At 33.5% G+C, this 19,981-nt stretch overlaps 1 protein-coding gene across 1 annotated transcript in view; it reads left to right on the top strand.

Annotated features, from left to right (window-relative positions):
* Positions 1-18,954, top strand: part of LOC146538569 (uncharacterized) — a 42,159-nt gene extending 23,205 nt beyond the window's left edge. The window contains exons 29-60 of the mRNA XM_085186514.1: positions 45-224; positions 583-702; positions 974-1,172; positions 1,530-1,707; positions 2,143-2,253; positions 2,605-2,770; positions 2,997-3,123; positions 3,687-3,855; positions 4,281-4,396; positions 4,822-4,892; positions 5,616-5,779; positions 5,996-6,118; positions 6,393-6,451; positions 6,928-7,068; positions 7,801-7,907; positions 8,192-8,310; positions 8,635-8,775; positions 9,247-9,362; positions 9,734-9,826; positions 10,027-10,179; positions 10,463-10,617; positions 11,663-11,861; positions 12,523-12,654; positions 13,229-13,416; positions 13,836-13,997; positions 14,789-14,879; positions 15,684-15,795; positions 16,011-16,114; positions 16,252-16,401; positions 16,918-17,030; positions 17,876-18,040; positions 18,726-18,954. Of these exons, the coding sequence (XP_085042640.1) occupies positions 45-224; positions 583-702; positions 974-1,172; positions 1,530-1,707; positions 2,143-2,253; positions 2,605-2,770; positions 2,997-3,123; positions 3,687-3,855; positions 4,281-4,396; positions 4,822-4,892; positions 5,616-5,779; positions 5,996-6,118; positions 6,393-6,451; positions 6,928-7,068; positions 7,801-7,907; positions 8,192-8,310; positions 8,635-8,775; positions 9,247-9,362; positions 9,734-9,826; positions 10,027-10,179; positions 10,463-10,617; positions 11,663-11,861; positions 12,523-12,654; positions 13,229-13,416; positions 13,836-13,997; positions 14,789-14,879; positions 15,684-15,795; positions 16,011-16,114; positions 16,252-16,401; positions 16,918-17,030; positions 17,876-18,040; positions 18,726-18,803 (4,302 nt within the window). The 3' untranslated portion in view covers positions 18,804-18,954. The remainder of the gene's footprint in view (positions 1-44; positions 225-582; positions 703-973; positions 1,173-1,529; positions 1,708-2,142; positions 2,254-2,604; positions 2,771-2,996; positions 3,124-3,686; positions 3,856-4,280; positions 4,397-4,821; positions 4,893-5,615; positions 5,780-5,995; positions 6,119-6,392; positions 6,452-6,927; positions 7,069-7,800; positions 7,908-8,191; positions 8,311-8,634; positions 8,776-9,246; positions 9,363-9,733; positions 9,827-10,026; positions 10,180-10,462; positions 10,618-11,662; positions 11,862-12,522; positions 12,655-13,228; positions 13,417-13,835; positions 13,998-14,788; positions 14,880-15,683; positions 15,796-16,010; positions 16,115-16,251; positions 16,402-16,917; positions 17,031-17,875; positions 18,041-18,725) is intronic.
* The last annotated feature ends 1,027 nt before the right edge of the window (positions 18,955-19,981 follow it).

Here is a 19,981-nt window from a genome sequence, read left to right as displayed (position 1 = left end):
TTATTATCTTATATTTATATATACATACATTAATGATATTACAGGTTCAATTTCAAGAAATAATTGTAAAAGATAATATTATAAACCGTCATCCGTGCATAGCATCTTTTAAGACATTATTCAACAAACGCAATGGTATTGAAGACGTACTTTGTAGGAAATCACTGGAAGGTACTATCAAAAATAATAATATTCATATTAATGTGAGATGGCTCCTGGCACAGGTTAGTAATTTTATATTTTTTGGCTTCACACTTTATCCCGTAGTAAGGCAGAGGAATCTATTGTTAAGACACTCTATTCCCTACTTTCCGCCGAACTTTCGAGACATTACTTATCGAGAGGCGGAACTCAACGCCGCGCTTTGCTTAGTCACTAGAGCAAGATAATGAAAAAATATTAAATAATTAATTCCACCGAGTGAGAATCGAACCCTGGTTAACAGTCACACGCGTGTGCCACTGCGACACTTTCCATTGTTACCAAATCTATAAATTTAATATAAATGAAACCCACAACCCTCGCGTTTACCCACTTTTGCTTACTTTTGGCTTTTCCTAGTTAAAATATGTGTGTTTTCAGGCAATATGTAACAGTAAGGAAGAACTGAAAGCATACGCTAGCACTTTGCAGCCGGCGTTACTCGACCTTTTAGGTAACACGACGCAAGACGATATATTCAATGATTTACATGTGGATGTGGTAAGTAAATGACTTTACTCATTATCTATGGCACTTACCTGCGTCTCTGTAATAAAATATATATAACTAAGAGTTGAGATACTTGACCTGATACTTTCGTCAATAAATGGATTTTTCAGCAATTAAATTCAATTCAATTAAATTCAATTTTATAATTTTGTTTTGGCTAATCCACTTATCGAGGTAGGCGTAGTATAGACTATATTATATGACGTTAATAATTTAATTCATACTCAATAATCTTTAACAATTTTAACCATTTTAATTTCAGCTCGATACATTAATATTGTGGCACCAAAACATTGAAAATGAAGGTATAAATAAAACAATAAGTCTCTTAATAAACACAGCCATACATCACGGGACGAGAAATAATGTATATTACTCGCTAATTGACAGATTAGTAAAGTTATTGAATGTTTGGCAAAATGTTGTAATACATATGTCCTGTTTTAAGAACCATTTAGGAGGTAAGAAAGATATGTTTAAGAACTAACAGTCTACATGAAAATAATGAAACGCAGCTTTAATTCTGCCTATTAGCGCGCAAGTTATTGAACTTGGATGGTGAGTGGAGATCGGAGTCTTTTAATACTAAATTTTCTCTTTTTTCTTTTATTCGGGAAAACGCGTGATACTGTTTTTTTTTTCAGTATCTCCCGAATGAATAAACCTGTATTGAATTATTTATTTTTTTCGTTTGAAATATGACTAAATTAAAAGTGTTCTTAGTCATGATTCAAAAAATATGTTCAGCATTTGATAGTTATTAGTACTTCTTAAGCCTTTTGTGTCGGTGGTATGGTTAATTATTTTCTTTTTTATAGATAAACTAAAACTATGTACACATATACTAAAGAATATATTGAAATGCAACAAATATATACAAGAGCTAGTGCCATCTTTGCTACATTTGATAGAAAATAAACAAACTTTCTTAGAAGTGTGCGAAGTTTTTGGTGTGGCTCTACAGTTGGAAAACAATCGAGAGCAGTGGCTTACGCAGTGAGATGTTTTATTTTAATTAGAATAAACAAATGTTACCAGAGTTTCACCACTCAACACGCAATGCCTCCGAAATACGGTGTTATTTTTGTCATTAATTCCCCTGCCACTTGCCACGACGTTCTCAGGCTTATCATCATCATGCACATAATAGCGTAGGCAGAGGGAACATAGGTTGTCTTAACTCTAGAGTTAATACACTCTGTTCCCATTAAGATACTTCCGTTCCCTACTTTCGGTCGAATTATTGAGGCATTAGGCGTCGCGTTTACAAGTTTATGTCACGACGGCCACTTTCTTGTTAGTTTAATTAATAATTCGTTTTCCTGAGTGGGAATCGAACATATAACCGTCATTTTTACAGTTAGACTCGTGAGTTACAACTTAAATATAGTGACAATTAAAAATAAATTATATGCTTAAAAAATCTTGCAGATTTCGATCAATTTTACAAGGTTTATACAGAAATGACGTCAAGGAGTACTTAAAAGTTTTATATTACACACAAATTGGATGTCCATCTGTCTGCGATTATAATAACTGTAGGTGAGTATTTACGCTGTATCCCGCGATGAGGAAAACTAGTCTTAAAATAACAACTTAACACTTATTAGAAACATATGATTAACTGAGTGATACCGAACTTACAACCTTCACATGTTGAATATTTGAGGAGTATATTATAGCGAAGAACATAGTATAGCCGCTTCTTAAAAAAATAAAAACAATATAAATTAAAAGAAAAACATTCAATATCACCAAACACTATATGAGTTTTAAATATTTTTTTTAACTAATTTGAATTCATTATTCATATTTTAATGGTCGTTGACAATAATATAATCAACAAAGACTCTAATAAAAACAGGTGCTTATTTGTATATGTAATTCTTACAGAAAAATAAAAGATCTACTGCCAAAAGTACCGGCCGCCCGGGAAAAACAAAAATGTCTTCGTATATTAGACGCCTATATACGAAATGTTAGAAATGAACCTGTGACCACCATACTAGAGGCGGTAAACATTGTAAATCACTTAAAAAGCTCTGAAGGATTGAAACTGGTAAGATATATATATATGTTTATCCTGCTAAAAAGTTTGTAAAATATAATGTTTGTTTCGTGCAAAAAATTATGAACGGATTTAGATGAAACTTTACAGTAATATAGCTTATACGCTTTTCCTCGCTACCAGCGCCAAAGAAATGAAAATATTAAATATACAACAAAACCAAATACATAACCAAAACAATATTTTAAACATTATTTTTCTTTTTTTTCTATTATAGGCACAAACCAGTTTAAGTTATCTATCTGTAGCTGAAAGAGAGAACCTCCTCTCCGCTATTCTCAAAGAGAATTACAAGAAGGAATTATATCAACATGTTGAAGAATTTATAATAGAATATTTGAAATGTAAGCTGTTTTTTTGTACTATAATTTCTTAAAGATTTTTTTCCTTCACACAGTATTACCCATATAGCAGGGAACTCAAGGGGAATCTAATGCTAAGATTTCCGTTTCCGCCAAATATTCAAAGCATCACGTGTTGAGTGTTCCCCGCTCAACGCTGCGCTTTGTTTTTTTATACCAGGTCTTTTTAACATTTTCATTTGCCAGACTATTGGAAGACGAAAGGGCGGCGATAGATTCCTCTACATAAATAACAATAACTGAAGAATGGGGTGTCTTGACATTAGGTCTTTTCGTACTTTGCCACTTTTCCTTATATGTGCATTTTTTAAATAAATGAAATAAATTGGAAATGATGTATAACAATATACATTTTAATAATAAAGACCGTTGTGGCACAGATTGTAAACATAAAAGTCGTCAGTTCGATTTCCATTCAGAAAATATATATTTTCATTTTCCTTCATCCACACAAAATTTTACCACTAGGCCTAATTTTACACTGCTATGCAGCGTGAAGCTAAAAAAAAATAAAATAATTTCATTTCATTTTAACTTTTTTGTAGTAAAACTGCAGTCAGACTATGAGCCGCCCCTTAAAAGACCTGCACGGGAATCGAATTCGCTCCTCCTGTGCGATACAGATCATCGTAACATTTTGGCAACGTTGAGTAACTTCGGAGGAAATTGTAGTTACTGCTTAAGTGAATTGCTAAATGATGATTTAAGAATTAGGTAATGTACATTTAGATTTTTTTCAGCTATTGTAATGGTTTTCTTCTTTCAGTGATTTTAACGATTTGATGTGACGGTTGTGGGTTCAATTTCCACTAGGAAGAATGCAATATTTAATCGCCAAACTGGTAGTAAGGCAAAGCGCGGCATTGAGCTCACCACTCAACACACAATTCCGTGGGGAACAGAGTGTGTTAACTCTGTATTCTTTTCTTCTGTCTATCCTGTTACAAATATTTAATATTTTATGAATGAATGCTCTTCATGAATAATCCTTTATTATTGTACTTAAATACTATACTAAATAAATAAAATATTAAATGTATACTAAAGATACATGATTTACTAACATACACGATTATATATACACTGCAATGTAAAACTGAACTGAAACAACTATTTTACTAAAAGAGATTTTATTACAGATTTTACGAATGTTTCTACATTACGATTATAATGCCGAAATCAAAATCCGAAATGGGTTTGGTTAGATTGGTCGACTTGTTCATGTGCAGGTTTAAATCTGAGTCACGTGAAGAAGGTAATTTATTTATGTTATTATTTATTTTTAGACTAAAACCCAGAGCCAAAACATTTGTTCTTTACTTTCAATACACTATGCAATGAGTGGCATAAATAAACGTCACGTTTTGTCAGTTATATGAATCTTACTTAGCTGATTAACCGGGTTAATTGTTGTGCACAATCGTAACATAAAGAAATATCCGAATAGTCGAATATGTTGAAAGGAAGTATAAGATGATACTGAGAACGTAATAATACAAATGTTCCTCATTTTTTAAAGCTTGTCTCTTAACTAAATATCGCGCATCTACATAATTTACAAGTACCCGGAAGTCCGGATAATACAAAAAAAAAAATCATCTCCACGCTGTATACTGCTGCTAGATAATACAGAATCCGTATAATTGACATTGTATAGTGGTTATAACACTTTTTTTTCAGGATCTTCTTCTGATGTATCTAAACACCTTACAAGAGAAGAAAGAATTGATATGATTCTAAAGTATTCTAAAGTATGTTTTATTTTTATTAAAATACTATAATCTATTCATTTGGGCTTAAGAAAAAAGTAAACAGTTTCTTTAACATTTAGTTCGCTTTCTTGTATTTATATAAAATTTTTGTAACAAAGAGTTTGCCATATATGTTTAAATCATCTAGTAGTACTGTTGTTATGTTGTCTTTTTTGAAAGCCTCACTCTATGATGAAAATCGGACAGGCGCGAGTCAGGACCTCCTTAGTTATTTTTATAGATTATATCAACTCCAATAAGTGGTTTGTTTACCTTTTATCTCACAGCTCTGTAAATAAGGTTTAGGCAAGACACATTCAACTAGTACTGTTGACTATGAGAGGAGAACAAAACAAAAAGAATTTTCCAAACCGATCCAGTAGTTCCTGAGATTAGCATGTTCAACCAAACAAACTTTTCATTATATTATATTATTAAAGATACAGTCCGAGGCTTCATTCAATAAAGCCAATATTTGAGAAATTACTATGTTGTATTAGAATATACTTTATTGTACTAAATAAATATGAAATATGAAACCGTTGAGTCGCTGTGGAACAGTTAGTTCCGGGTTCGACCTGACTCGGAGGCATGAATTGTTTTAATTTTCTTGCTCCGATGAAACACAAATAATGACTTAACACTAAACATTATATAAAACATAATATTTGCGGGCTATAAATAGTAAAACAGAATGTGAATCCAAAATTTCTTCTGTTTCAGAAAAATCCTCAGGTAGCTTTATCACTCACAGTGCAGCTCTTGCAAGTGTATCCGAAAAATCCCGAGTTCGATTACATGGATGATAATATTGTAGACTTGCTTCTCGTTCCGTCTCCTTGGGCTTTGGAAATTAATAGAGCAGCTGATATATGGCGATGTGAACGGTATATTTAAACATTTTTTTTGAGACGGAGGGTAGACAGAAACTAGTATCAAACACGTGGAACTGTGATACTAGGTTCCCTCTGTCTAACTTGGGAGAAGTGATAGCTATACAATTTTTGTTTGGCTTACACCTTAACAAAAAACGTCCTGTTTTGTTTCTTATCTCGTTCTAACTTTATTTAATTAAATATTATTAAAATTATTTAATATTTCAGCCTACAGAACACTATAAGTGATCTAATGCAACAAACAAAAGACACCGACATTGAAAATTTTACTAAATTATTGTATGAAGAATATAAATTACATAATGAAGGGCTCAAGCAGTTCAATTTAGGGTGAGACATTCATACATACATCTCTCATCTGGTGCAACGGCGACGTATTCGCACACACATTTTTGATGGTAGGAGACGCAAGACTATTATTTATAAAGGCTTGACCTTTATAAATAATAGTCTTTCCGAATACATTGACATGTTTTTTATTTATTTCTTTTAATAAATTTAATTAATTCATACGTTCATCGTTCTATTAATATTGAAACAAAAAGATATTTAGTTTCAGTTGTACATGTTTTTTTTATTATTGTAAAATATGATTACTTTACAGATTACGCTTGTGTTACGATGAAAATATGTCAGAAGTTTCTACAAAATTTTCCATAGAAGGTTTGTTTTTATTTAGAACGCAATGGTATTTTTTTGTTTCTCGCTTTAGATGCTATCGCGGCGATGGGTTTCGCTATTTAACACAATGCCCTCTACGCAATATCTTTAATTTGATTGAAAGCTGGTTTAAACACTAGGAAAAACTACAAAAAAAAACACTAGGTTCTCCCTGCTTGCCCTATTACTACTACTTTTTAGGTTTACTATAGCGTAAATCTAAAAAAGTATATACTAGTTTTGAAACTTTAAAACATATCATACTATTATTATCAATATGAAAGTTTATTAGGATAGATGCTTGTTCCATTTTCACGGCAAAAGTACTGAACAGATTTCAAGTGAAAGTACATAAACCGTATACATCAAAATAACAAAATTTCTGAAAGCATTTTGTATAATTAGACTATAATATAACAATAAGCCTAAGCGGGCGAAGCCGCTAGTGGGTCAGCAATAACTTATACCTTTTCTTACAGATTTAATGTGTTCATTTAGTAAACTATCCAACTGGAGTGACTTGACACTACGGCAAAAGAAAAACGTTAAAGATGACCTTCCATGCCTATGGACCACTACGGAAAATTTTAAAAATATTATTATTAAAGAACAGTTCCAAGGTAAATTACGCCTTTGCAGAACAATAGTAAAAGTGTATGTGTGTGTAAATTCAATATTTTTAAGTATTTTTTTGCAATTTTTGCGTGTTTATTTGCTTACCCGCGTATAATATAATGTAGATTGTACGGAACTAGATCAAACTTTTTATGTGTTCCATATGCCAAACTCTTTACATTTTGAAAGATACTTAAGTTCCCACCTATCTATAAACATTGTTCAATACTATAATTGTACTAATTATTAAAAATATTTTCAATTATATTGTGCTCTTGGGGCGACGGTTCCGAACGACGACGAAGACTAGCGACCTGCTCGCGGCTTCGCCCGCTTGAATACAATATCTATACATTAAAAAGTTAGGCTTCAGCCGAAGGATAAAAAAACGGTTATTGTATACAATAACAATACCGTGAAACTGTGAAAAAATATATATTTACTTCTCCGCCTGGTTTAAGTAATTATATTAAGTTAATAATTTAGGAAAGGTTATCAAATGATACGAACTACTTGTTTTTAAATATTATTTAATCATTTAATATAAAGTTGGTGTGTTTAGATGTTTGTCCAACTTTCACGCAAAAACTACTGAACGGATTTACCTAAATGAAACTTTACAGTAATAAAGCTTATACACCAGAATGATATAAATAATCATTTTGTATAATTTAGATATAATATAACAATAAGTATAAGCTGGCGAAGTCGGTTGGGTCTATTTACTTAACTTTCAGCACCAATGTGGTTAAACGCAATGATATCTACGTACAAAAATGACAACAGCGTCGTCGTTCCGTATGACGTTTATAAAACGCCGATAAACTATTTTGATTTGTCAGTTGTAAGTATGTTTCTATTTTAATATTTAAAAATATATATACATATGTAAAAAAATAAGAATTTTGTACGAACTAAAATGATACTGACGCCGTTGTGACATTGAGGCCCACTTGACGTAGCGGCACAAGGGTGCGGCTGTAACGCGACGGTTGTGGGTTCGATCCCCACTCGAGGAAGTGAAATATGTATTTACGTTTATATTTCCATTTCTTTGCTGATGTCGAGGCAAAACGTGGCATTGAGTTCTGCTAACACACCTGTAGCTCCTCTGGTGTTTGTTTTTAGGTAGCGGAGATTTCTACTTGGAACGAAATAAGAAATGGTTTACAAACAAAAGAAATTGTATTGAGCGATATTCAGTCATCAGATTGTTTGGCGCGGTGGGCGGCGAGAGTTATGATGAGGTACGTACATACATACATAACATTGTTAAAACACTTTCTTTTTAGTTTCACGCTGTATCCCGCATATAGCAGGGTAAGCAGAGGGAACCTAATGTTATGGCACTCGGTTCCCCCACGCATCGCTGAACTCTCGAAACACTGTGTGTTGCGAGACAGAACTCAACATTACGCTTCGTTACCAGAGCGAGGAAATTAAAACATTAAATATTTCATTCCCCTCAAGGCAATCTAACCTACAACCGTCGCGTGGACAGTTGCGCACCGTGCCGCTGTACCACAATGGCCTCACAATATTTTAAACATGTAATTAAAACCTAATTCCAGATCGGTGTATCTCTCCTCAATGTGTCCCTCAGCGGGTGAGGCGGCGTGTGCTCTGTCTCGCTCGCACGCCGTAGCGTGGTGTGCGCGCGCGATCGAGACAGCGATACACCAGCAGGTACTACACTGCTGCAAGACCACTACGTGAGTGTATCGATACTATAACTCGCCACGCCGCTAATTATATCTGTGTAAATTTTACCAGTGAAGCCGAATACTTTGTTATTTTTTGTAGACCGCCTATTACTAATAATATATGATTTCTTCGCTCTGCTGTTGAGGCAAAGAACGGCGTTGAATTCCGCCACTCAACACGCAGTGGCCCCAGAATTTCACGAAGTGGAAATGCGAGATACAGCGTGAAACTCAAAAAATATAGCTGGTTTATTTCTATGTAATTTTGATGATTTTAAAAAACCTTGGAAATTACTAATTAAATAGATATATTAAGATTCTGACTTTTTGCTTCGAGCTGCGTACGTGGAGAATTTTTTGAGAACTTGCGTGTTGAGTGACAGAAGACAACACCGCGCTTTGTCGTGTTACCAGAGCGAGGATAATGATAAAAATAAATAACATGTTTTTAGTAATTACTAATTTTAACATTTTTTTCAGTGACTTATATGAAAGTGAGATGCTGCAATGGTTATATTTAAAACTGAATGCACTTAGATCTATAGCTTTAGAAGAGAACAATATAGACGGCCTCCAAAGTGCTTTGGATATTGCAGGTGAGTTTTCTGTCAATGAGTGTTGTGTGGTGGAGCTTAACGCCGCGCTTTGTTCTGCCAGTTCAGAGCAATGTAATTAATTAAAATACAATCATATTAATCATCTTATCAATATCGAACTTATAACTGTTAAAGTTAACTTCTTTTTAGTATTTTTACAGTGTATACTAAGAAAATGTAAATACTTTCAGAAATAGCAGGATTGGAACCAGCGCCTCTTTGACCAAGACGCTCCTATTATGGCACTGTCTTTTCTGAAATTCAACTGACTTTCAATTTCTGCTTCGTTGCATTCTTATATTAATTAACTTAATTTAATTCATGTAATTTGTGTTAATGTTATTTATTTTTATTTTATCTTTATATTTCAGATACATATGTACCTAAGTTTCTAGAAATGTCGTCAGACGAAAGCATTATCAAAATTGACTTAGTAAGGATGCAAATCAGAAGTGACTTAAAATGTATGTATATATTAATTATATATAGAGAATGGAAGCGTCTGCGCTCCTTTCATTCTATTTTAAGCAATTACCTGTTTTTTATAATAAACCTAAACAACGTTCAACTTCACCGGCTCGATTTCGTGAATGAACGTGATTTAAGAGAAAAACATATTCAGAATACAAATTGAAGTTAATAGGAACTTTATTTTATATTGCAGGTTTGAATAAAAATCATATATATGATATTTTGGCAAAAATCGAAAAATCAAAGGAAATCAAAGTATCGGCGGATTATAAAAAACATTTAGAACCTATGTGTGTTCTGTTCATGACATTTTTAGATCAGTGTGATTTTGAAAATGACAATCATCGTGAGTAAATTAAAAATAATAAATAGTTGTCGTGAATGTGTGTGTTATATGGCACTTTTCCAGGGCTTTGGTGGTAATACAAACCGCAGCGCCATTCAACACGCAATGACTCGAAAGTTGGGTGGTGCGTGGGGAACGGAGAGTCTCAACACCAGGTTCCTCCTGCTCTTCTATATGTGGGATACGGCGTGTAGCTAAAACAAAAGTTAAACAAAACAATAATAACTATAAAATAATATAAAATCTGTGGAAATATATTTTTTATACATTTTTTTATTTTTAGGTAATTCAATTTACCTTGCAATGGGAAGAGTTTTATCCATTTATGTTCAGCTCAATATAGGTAGAAGGCGCAGACTGCTAGCAAATATTATTATTAATAAAGTTAATACTTTTGGAACAGTTTTGCAAACGGAAACTAAATATATTCTTGATGTGGTAATTTTTCTTTATTCTGTACTAGCTAACCAAACGCGGCTTAAAGTTATTGTTATGAAACGAAGAAAATGGAAATATTATAACCAAAATATACAAAATCTACTCATAAATTGTAGCGTATATGTTATTCTGATGTATAAGCTATATTACCGTAAAGTTTCATCTAAATCCATTCAGTACATTTTGCGTGACATTTGTAAAAATATAATAACATTAACATAACATATAGTAAGATGTGTATACATATATTGAGTCGTAGCGCAGGGGCACAAACGTGTGACTGAACGCGACAGATTGTGGGTTTTATTCGCTCTCGAGGAAATGAAATATTTTATATATTAACTTCTTCGCTCTGGTATCGGAAAAAAGTGCGGCGTTGAGTGCCTCCACTCAATACGGAATGCCTCCAGAATTCGGCCTAGCTTGCTGTGTACTACAGTAACGCTCTAAATTTTTCTTACTTTTGATTATATAAATAAAATATGATTGTAAAACCGACCGACTGGTTGCGGGTTCGATCCTCACTTAACAGAAACTGAAATATATATTTTCCTATATATTTCCATTTCTTCCCTCTGGTATCGAGGCAAAGTGCGGCGTTGAAGCCCGCCACTCAACACGTAATGTCTTCAGAATTCGGCGGAAAGTCGGGAACGGAGTGCCTTAACTCTAGGTTCCCTCTGCCTACCCTGCTGTGTGCGGGATACAGTCTGAAGCTGACAGTGTGAAGTTCCCTTCCCGCGAACGATAAGAAAGTCTAAGTTCAGAGCGACCAAGACACGTCCACCGCACTGTTTTTAATGTCTCAAATAAGATATTTTGTACGACTACCCGCCAAAATTGAAAATACTCGTAACTAAATAGCCACATTTTTGTAAAAAAAATAACTGTTAACAATATTTTAATATTTACAACTTTAATCTTTAAAGTGTAATTTCACTCTAAAGTTATAAAAAGTATTTTATTAAACGTATAACAATTTTAACGTAGCGGGACTTGAACCGCAACTGTTGACGGTTTTCTAAATTATATGTTTTTTTTTCAGTTTTCTTTAATAATAAATGATCTAGACTGCATCTCTTTAGATCGATTGGTAAGTTCTCGAGACCTTTTCTGCGGAACTCACTCTCTGTGGACATATTTGGACGAAAACAAAGTGGACAGAGTGAAGCGTCACTTCGCACTCATTGGCGACCCGCAGTATTTGTTGTATAGTTATTGTCAACGATTATTGAATGCTAATAGTGAGATCTTTTTTATATAAATAAAGAAAGAACGCACAGAGATTATGAAATCGATTTTAATTTTTTTGAGCGTCACGTTAGAAGGATAGGCAGAGGGAACTTGGACACGCAACACTTCTTTTCTCCTTGGTGTCGAGACAAAGCGCGACGTTAAGTTCCTCTCGAATTCGGCGGAAAATGGGGAACACAAGGTTCCCTTTGCGTACCCTGCTGTGTGCGAAATACATAGTGAAGCTAATTTATTTACTATTATTGAGGCCGTCGTGGCGGTGTGGCACAGTGTGTGACTGTAAACGCGACAGTTGTGGGTTAGTCTTGCGCACAAGGGATTTGATTATTCTCTGTTAAGAACTCAAAGCTCCGAACCGAGTTCGTGTAACAGAGAGACTTAACCATAGACCCCAAAGATCTATGGTAGACAGTGTGAAACTAAAAAGAAGTTCAATTTCTTTGTTCCGATAATATAAAAAGATTTGTATGTAAATAAATTGCCGTCCTCGTGATATACTGTTACATGATACCATATAAATGGTACTGAGTTCGAATCTCATAAGGAAATGTCTATTTTTTAAACAGTTGTATCTTAACACAAGGGTCTCGCTACCTACCCTGGTATATGCAAGATACAGCGTGAAAATGCTAATAATATCAACATTTTCAGATATTGAAGCATTTGAACAAATAATAAGTGATTTAAAAAAAACTATTTTTGAAAACGATTTGGCTCAACAGTCTCCAGATTATCAAATTTTGAATAAATTCAAAGGGAATTTATACAGCATAAACTTTGAAGGTAAGTAAAAAAAAGAGGTTGAAGGTAAGTAAGTCTTATGCACTTAAAAAATGCGACTAATTCCTATATTTGGTTATTTTAAAATTACAGACAGACACTTTAATTTAACTATATGTCTTAGACTTTATCAAAACTAAATTAAATTAGACCGCCGCGCAGGCAGGCAGCAGGGGAACAAGCGAGTGACTGTAAACGGTTGTGAATTCGATGCGATCGGGGGAATGATTATTGATTATTTATTATTACTTATTAATATTTTCGTTTCTTCGCTGTGGTAGCAAGGCAAAGCGCGGCGTTGAATTCCGCCACTTAAAATCCAGTGCTTCAAAAATTCAGCAGAATGTTTGCAACGAGCGAGTACTTACACTACGTGGCCTCTGCCTACCCTGCTATATGCGGGGTGAAGGGTGCGTGAAGCTGAAAAAAAATTAAATGTTTACATAAACTGTTGCCTATGTGCTATTTTGGTTTACAAGTCTCTTCTTCATCCATTAAGTAATTTATGCTTGAAAGTGGAATAAATATTCATCTTTATAAGTAAGTAGGATAATATACTCAAAACTTTCCATCATAGATAAAGAAAAATCAAGGGAACTACTGACGAGTACTATATCTCAGTGTGAGCAATCGCGGGCGTATGTCAGTCTCTCTCAGACGTGCTCTATCCTCGCGAGTGCGACAGAGATAGAAGATATGCGAGATGCTCTGAACACGCTGCTTCGGCTGCCACGTGGAGTGACAGTAGTTAGCTTCGACGAGAAGGTAGATTTACTTAAATATATTTTAGATATGAATATTATAATAAATTGTAACAATCAGCTCGATCGAACACAGCAGGGTAAGCAGAGGGAATCTAGTGCTAACATTATCTGGTCCACTCTTTCCGCCAAACTTTGAAGGCGTTGCGGGACGGGACACCACGCTCTGTTTTTGGACCAGAGCGATAAAAAATTAAAATATTAGAATTTTGCTCCCTTGAGTGAGAATCGAACCCACCACCTGCGTTCATTGACCCACGCTTTTTTTAAATCTTTTAATATTTTAGTTTATAACCTAAGTTTGGTGGAACTCAACGGTGCACTGTGTTTCGTGGCCAGAGCGAGGAAGCGAAAATAATAAATATTTTATTCGTCAATTGAGAATCGAACCCACTTCCATCGTTTTATTTATTCCAATTTCAGATACAAATAGTGACAAACACGCTCAACCGCCCCGCCATACTTACTTGTCGCCTGTCAAACGGCAGAAGACTCCGCTGTATTGTAAAACGAGGGACGCGGGTTCGAGAGCACTGTGCCGCGACGGCGCTTAACCACGCCTTAGAATTGCGACACTCGTATAGGGTAACATTCATAACATTCAGCAGAGTATATATAGTGGCAAAATACTACGTTTTTAAAAAATAACAATACTACGTTCTAAAATACCCTTAAGCCCGAATTCAAGACAATATGTTTTGAGTGGACGTGGCATTCAACGTTTTGATTGCCAGACACATAAAACAATTTATTTATTTCTCTGAATAGAAATAATTTAAAAAATATAGTTTTTTTTTTATATTAATTATATTTATATTCAGTCCTTTAAAGGCTGCCAATCGTATAAATAGTTTTAGGAACTCGTAAATTTTCATGCGTTTAGATGCTGTTTGATGAGTGATTTAGTTTAGCTTTACTCCAAACCATCATACTTGACCATAACTCATAATCCCGTGGTTCAGGACTAGATGACGGTCAGTCTTCAGTTCTGATGAAGTCCTGAAAATGTTTCTAAGATTAGATGGAACCATTACTTGTCGGTATGTAATATGTTGTTGTTAAGAGCCTTAACAACCTTCTGAAGAATGATATCTTGATAAACTTGTGCCGATGTTTTGATGCCATTTCACAAAAATATGGCTCAGTCACACTTTACTATTACTAAAAATGACCAGATTCCTATAAGCGGCAAGTCCTAAGTCCCGATAGGATTGATATCCCGAGATAAAAACTTACTGTCGGACAGGATTTTTTCGAATTGTTTGCCTTACTACTTTTATCGCCTTTTTCGTAGGAACACTATGTCAACAGTATTTTTGGCCAGACTAAGTATATACATATATACTTAAATATTAAAACTTTTATTTATATTTCAGATAGAGCCCTTGAGCGACACATGCTGTGTTATCGAATATCTTGAAAACTACGAGCCGTTTAGAAAGATGATTACTGATAAGTACAATATTGGTATGAAATTATTATATAATCTTGTTCTCTTATAGTAAAATACACAAAATGTTGTGAGATTGAGCGTCAAAGTCAGTCAAACGCGTCAAAGAATTCGCTAAAAAGTGGGAAACGGAAAGTGTCTTAATGGAAACGGAGTGTCTTAATGGGAATGGAGTGTCTTAACACTAGGTTCCCTTTCCTCTGTCCAGCGGGATACTGCGTAAAACTAAAAAAAGTAGAAGATACTCGTATTAACATAATTTGTATCCTATGTGTTATTGTGACGTATAAATTATACATACATGCTATAATAATATAAACATCCATCCTCACGAACTTTCACATTATATTTTTTTTCAGCTTCACGCTGTATCCCGTACACAGTAGGGTAGGCAAAGGGAACCTAGTGTTAAGACACCCCATGCCCCATTTTCCGCCGAATATTGACGACATTGCGTGTTGGGTGCGGAACTCAACGCCGTATTTGCTTCGACACCAGAGCAAAGAAATAACATATTTTCATTTCTATACATATTTAAATAAATATTTTAATTCCTCGAGTGGGGATCAAACCCACAACTAATCAATTTTGCAGCACACTTTGTGCTTCTGCGCCACGACTGCCCGGACTTACATAAGGCTATTTAGACACGACAGATGTAAATTCGACTCCCACTCGGGAGAATGATTATAAAAAAATGTCGTTATTTTCCCTAATTTATATCTATCTGTACTGACATTAACTAAGGCTAAAGCGCGGCGTTGCGCACCGATAAGATTTTTATTTAATTGATAAATAATAAGAAATATTTTTATTTTCAGACATACCAGATATCAGAAACAGGACAAATGATAAAGAATTAATTTTAGATACAACGAGATCATTAGAGGAGTTTCAGAGATTATGTGACAAGTTACCTTCTTATATGTTGAGGTAGTACTAGTAATGTATTGATTACACGAAGTAAATACAGGTTCCGTCTCCGTAATTTTTTATTTTATTTGTCTCCGTATTTTTTCTTCTTTCTGATCTGAATTAAAAAAATAATTGATATTAATTTCTATGAAGAGATGTCAGTTAATTTAAAGTTACTCTACTTTGTTTGCGCGAACTATTGCGTAGCTTATATATAATTATTATTATTTAAGACACGCCATTGAAGAAACTGCGGTAACCGTAGAAGATTTTATCAATAAGAAGAGGAACTTTCTCGAGTCTGTTAGTGATATGACCGTCTTTAGTTACGTGTTTGGTAAATATATTTTTTATCACATAATCGAATTTCTAGTCTATCGTCATTTATTTTTATTGTAATGTAGTTTTTGGCTGGAAAAAGGCTGTTTATTAGTTAAGCTAAAAAAAATAAAGGAATATTTTTTTAATTTACAGAGTTAGATGACCGCCATTTAGAGAACATGATGTACGGTATACAAGATGGCGGCGCGTGTCACGTGGACTGCGACGCCATCTTGCAAGATGGCGGCGATGTGCCGCCCGCTAGACTCACGAGGAACGTGCTAGCTGTATGCGATACACGAGGTTTGTTTATAATATTTTTAAAGTGTCTTATCTCTCACTTAACCTCACTTTGGTTACAACATTTTTATTTTCACTTATTCTTAGTGATATATTAGATATGTTTCAAATATTTTTTTAATTGTTTTTTTGTATAATTTATTATGTTCTTTTTGCTTAAAAACACTTCAATAAATATTTGTATAGTTCAAGCCTACAACACCACGTGGAGGCCACTAATTTATAAAGTACTTTAAAATAAATCAACTTCACGCTGTATCCCGCACACAGCAGGGTAAGCAGATGAGCCTAGTTTTAAGATACTCGGTTCCCCACTTCTTGTCGAATTCTGAAGACATTGCTTCGAAACTATCACTCATGATAGAACTCAACACCGCCGTTTGTCTCAACACCAGAACGAAGAAATAGAAATATCACTTTTAACTAAAAAAATTCCTCGAGTGAGGACAACCAGTTGGTTTACAGTCACGCTTTGTACCTCTCCGACACAACTTTACAATATTATATAATATGTCTTAGTGTTAGAAGCTCATATACAATCCAAGATGTCCCGAGTGCGTGAAGAGCACCGCTTCATATCGCCGACTCTGTCGCTCGCACTGGCCTACATGGGAGATCAGTATAAAAGAAAGGTAGTTAACTTGCTTTTATTATACCCGATTAAAAAAAATTACAATTATGGGATGGGATGGGATATATTTTTGTAGTATTTTCGAATAGAAAATATTTTAATCATGCGGCTGTAAACGGAACGGTCGTAGGTTCGATTTCCACTCGGGGGAGTGAAGTATTTAGTTTTAGATTAGATCTAGCTAATCGTAATTATAATTTATTGGTCATAACATTTACAAGTCAAGCTATACATGGATTAAAAGAACAAGTCATTTCATAATACATAACATAACAATATTTATATTAATTGTATTTTATAAATTATTTAAATAAATTAAGATTATTATCATTTTTTAAATATTTATCAATTTTTTATTTCATTAATTTCTATAAATTCCTTATAGCTATAAAACGATTTCTCGATTAATCATTTCTTTAATTTGTATTTAAAAATGTTTACACTAGGAGCATTTCTGACATCACATGGTAATCTATTATATATCTCTAGACCCATAACTCCAACAGTTTTAGCCATTTTGGATAACATTCGACTAGTTGAGAGTAAATAACTCGGATGACCGACCCATATGTCTACCATACCAGCCGAGGATAGCTTTGCAGTTAACTGCTGTATATGTTCATCCCATTTTAGACTATGGTCCACATGAAAACCGAGAAATTTTCTAATATTTACTTGCTTAATTGAGTTTCCGCTTATTTTTACATTTAACGGTTTTTCATTTTAAAAGATTAAATTTTATAAACTGAGTTGTTTCAATGTTAAGGATTAAGCCAACCTATATAATAAATAAAATTATTTTTATTATTTTATAAAATATATATAATTCTTTTTATTATGTTATAGTTCAATCAAATACAAAATACAATACAAGGAAAGGAAATAAGTTTCAACTGTACTATAGAAAGACTATCGGTTTCCAAAATGCCAAATAAAGAAAAATATGTAGAGTTATTGAAGGAAGTGTTTCAAGACTTTGAAAAGAAAACTGAATATAGTATCGAAGAACAGGTATGTCGAGTGTTTATATAGTGTAGATAGAATATAGTGTTATGACACTCCGTTCTTAATATTATACTACTCTTCTATATATACTAGTCTTCTTGTCGGAGTGAGGAAATTAAATAATTAAATAATGCATTCCCCTGAGTGAGAATCGAACCCACAACTGTTGTATTTATAGTCCCACTCTATTACGCTGCGCCACGACAACCTTGTGAGCTAATCGTTTCATTATAATATTTAACCAACTTCAAAGATAGAATGTTATCAGTTTGATATATAGACATACATACCTACATAGCTTCACGCTTTATCCCTAGCGGGGTACGATATTATTGAAATCGAATATTTGTGTCCAAACACGTGTGGTTAATTCTGTAAGTGTTTGTATACATGTAAACAAAATTATCGCAAACTAAGTCTTTTGGAGGTGATTTTTTTTGAATTAAATGTAGTATATTCACCAACTAAGGGAATAATTCAAGTTTTATCAAAATTAGTTCAGTAGTTTTCCAGATATGGGTATCCACGTATTTCCGGTAGGGAATATGTATAATATTAGAAAGTGTTTAGTTTACTTAATTATTTAATTTAAGTAATCTTTAATTTGCAGGATATATTTATATATATTTAAAAAAAAATCTATTCTTTTGGTCGATTTCATTTTCTTATTAATTTTCATTTATTATTACAGGTGTCAAGTTTGTTCCGGCAAAGCACTGATCAAAGGATATTAAGTGTTACCAGATCAGGCTGGGAGCCCTGGATTTAATTTTATTTACCTTTTTTCTTATAATTATAATCAATATCTTTTATGTTTTTGTGTATTTGCTTTATTATTTTGTGTTTCTTATTAAAGCAATTAAACTGTTATGTCGTACATATTTTACTGTTATATTATATACAAATATATTTATTGGAAAGAGGTATCTTTAAACTGTCCATATCCAAATATTTAAATTGAATCATTTTCACGCTGTATTCCGCACACAGCATGGTAAGCACATAGCAACCTGCTGTTAAAATTATTATTTAATATTTATTTGGAATTTGTTCATTTTACACTATTTAAGACATAAATAAAATAATTAAAATATATTTATTAAATTTAAACGAAAAACATGCTTTCTTGCTAGTAAAAAAAATACAATATATAGGTACCACTTTAATAAATAATACAAAATTTTAATTAATAATTAAAGAAAGAATAAATATATTAGAGGGTAATCGTGACGTATAGGTACAAGCGTGTGTGGACTGTAAACACGACAGATTGTGGAGTCGATCCCCACTCAAGTTAATTAAATATTTTCATCTTCCTCGCTCTGGTCACGTGGCAGAGCGCCGTGCTATGTTCCGCCACTCAACACAATGAAGTGTCTTGACACTAGGTTTCCAGATTTCCTTTGCCTATACTGCTATATGCGGGATACAGTGATATTTACTTTAAATAATTACCCTTGTCTGTTTACACCTTAGACAATGTGGCGCTTATATCAGAACTTTTTAACATCACGTTGTATCGCGGCAGAGTAGTTAGAGGGAATCAAGTCTTATGACACTTTGTTCCCCACGCGCGGCCTAATTATCAAGCCTTACGTGTTGAGTAGCAGAACTTGATGACACTGTGATAATGTAATACGACGACCTCAACTCTAAAAGTAATTTTACAAAATAGGCGTAACATTACACAAGTTGTCACACCTTTGTGTTAATTTTGTTTTTTATGTGTATTTTTAATATGTAAACGTAAATTTTTATAATAATAATAATATGATATATAATTACAATAGTTACAACGATAACACTGTTTTTAGTGTGCATTGCATTTATATGGACTTTCACACTTGTTTTACAGTATGTTTTGTATTGTGTCTATTTATTTCGCTATAAGCTGTCTTATATTGACAATCGGAACAAGTATAGAATGTTTGTTATGTGTGTTTACCT

This window comes from Heliconius melpomene, chromosome 6 (genome assembly GCF_056956725.1).
Source record: "Heliconius melpomene rosina isolate 202511_hmr_F chromosome 6, ASM5695672v1, whole genome shotgun sequence".
NCBI lineage: Eukaryota > Metazoa > Arthropoda > Insecta > Lepidoptera > Nymphalidae > Heliconius > Heliconius melpomene.
Note: the sequence above shows the minus strand (reverse complement) of the source record. Positions and strands in the feature narration are given on the sequence as shown.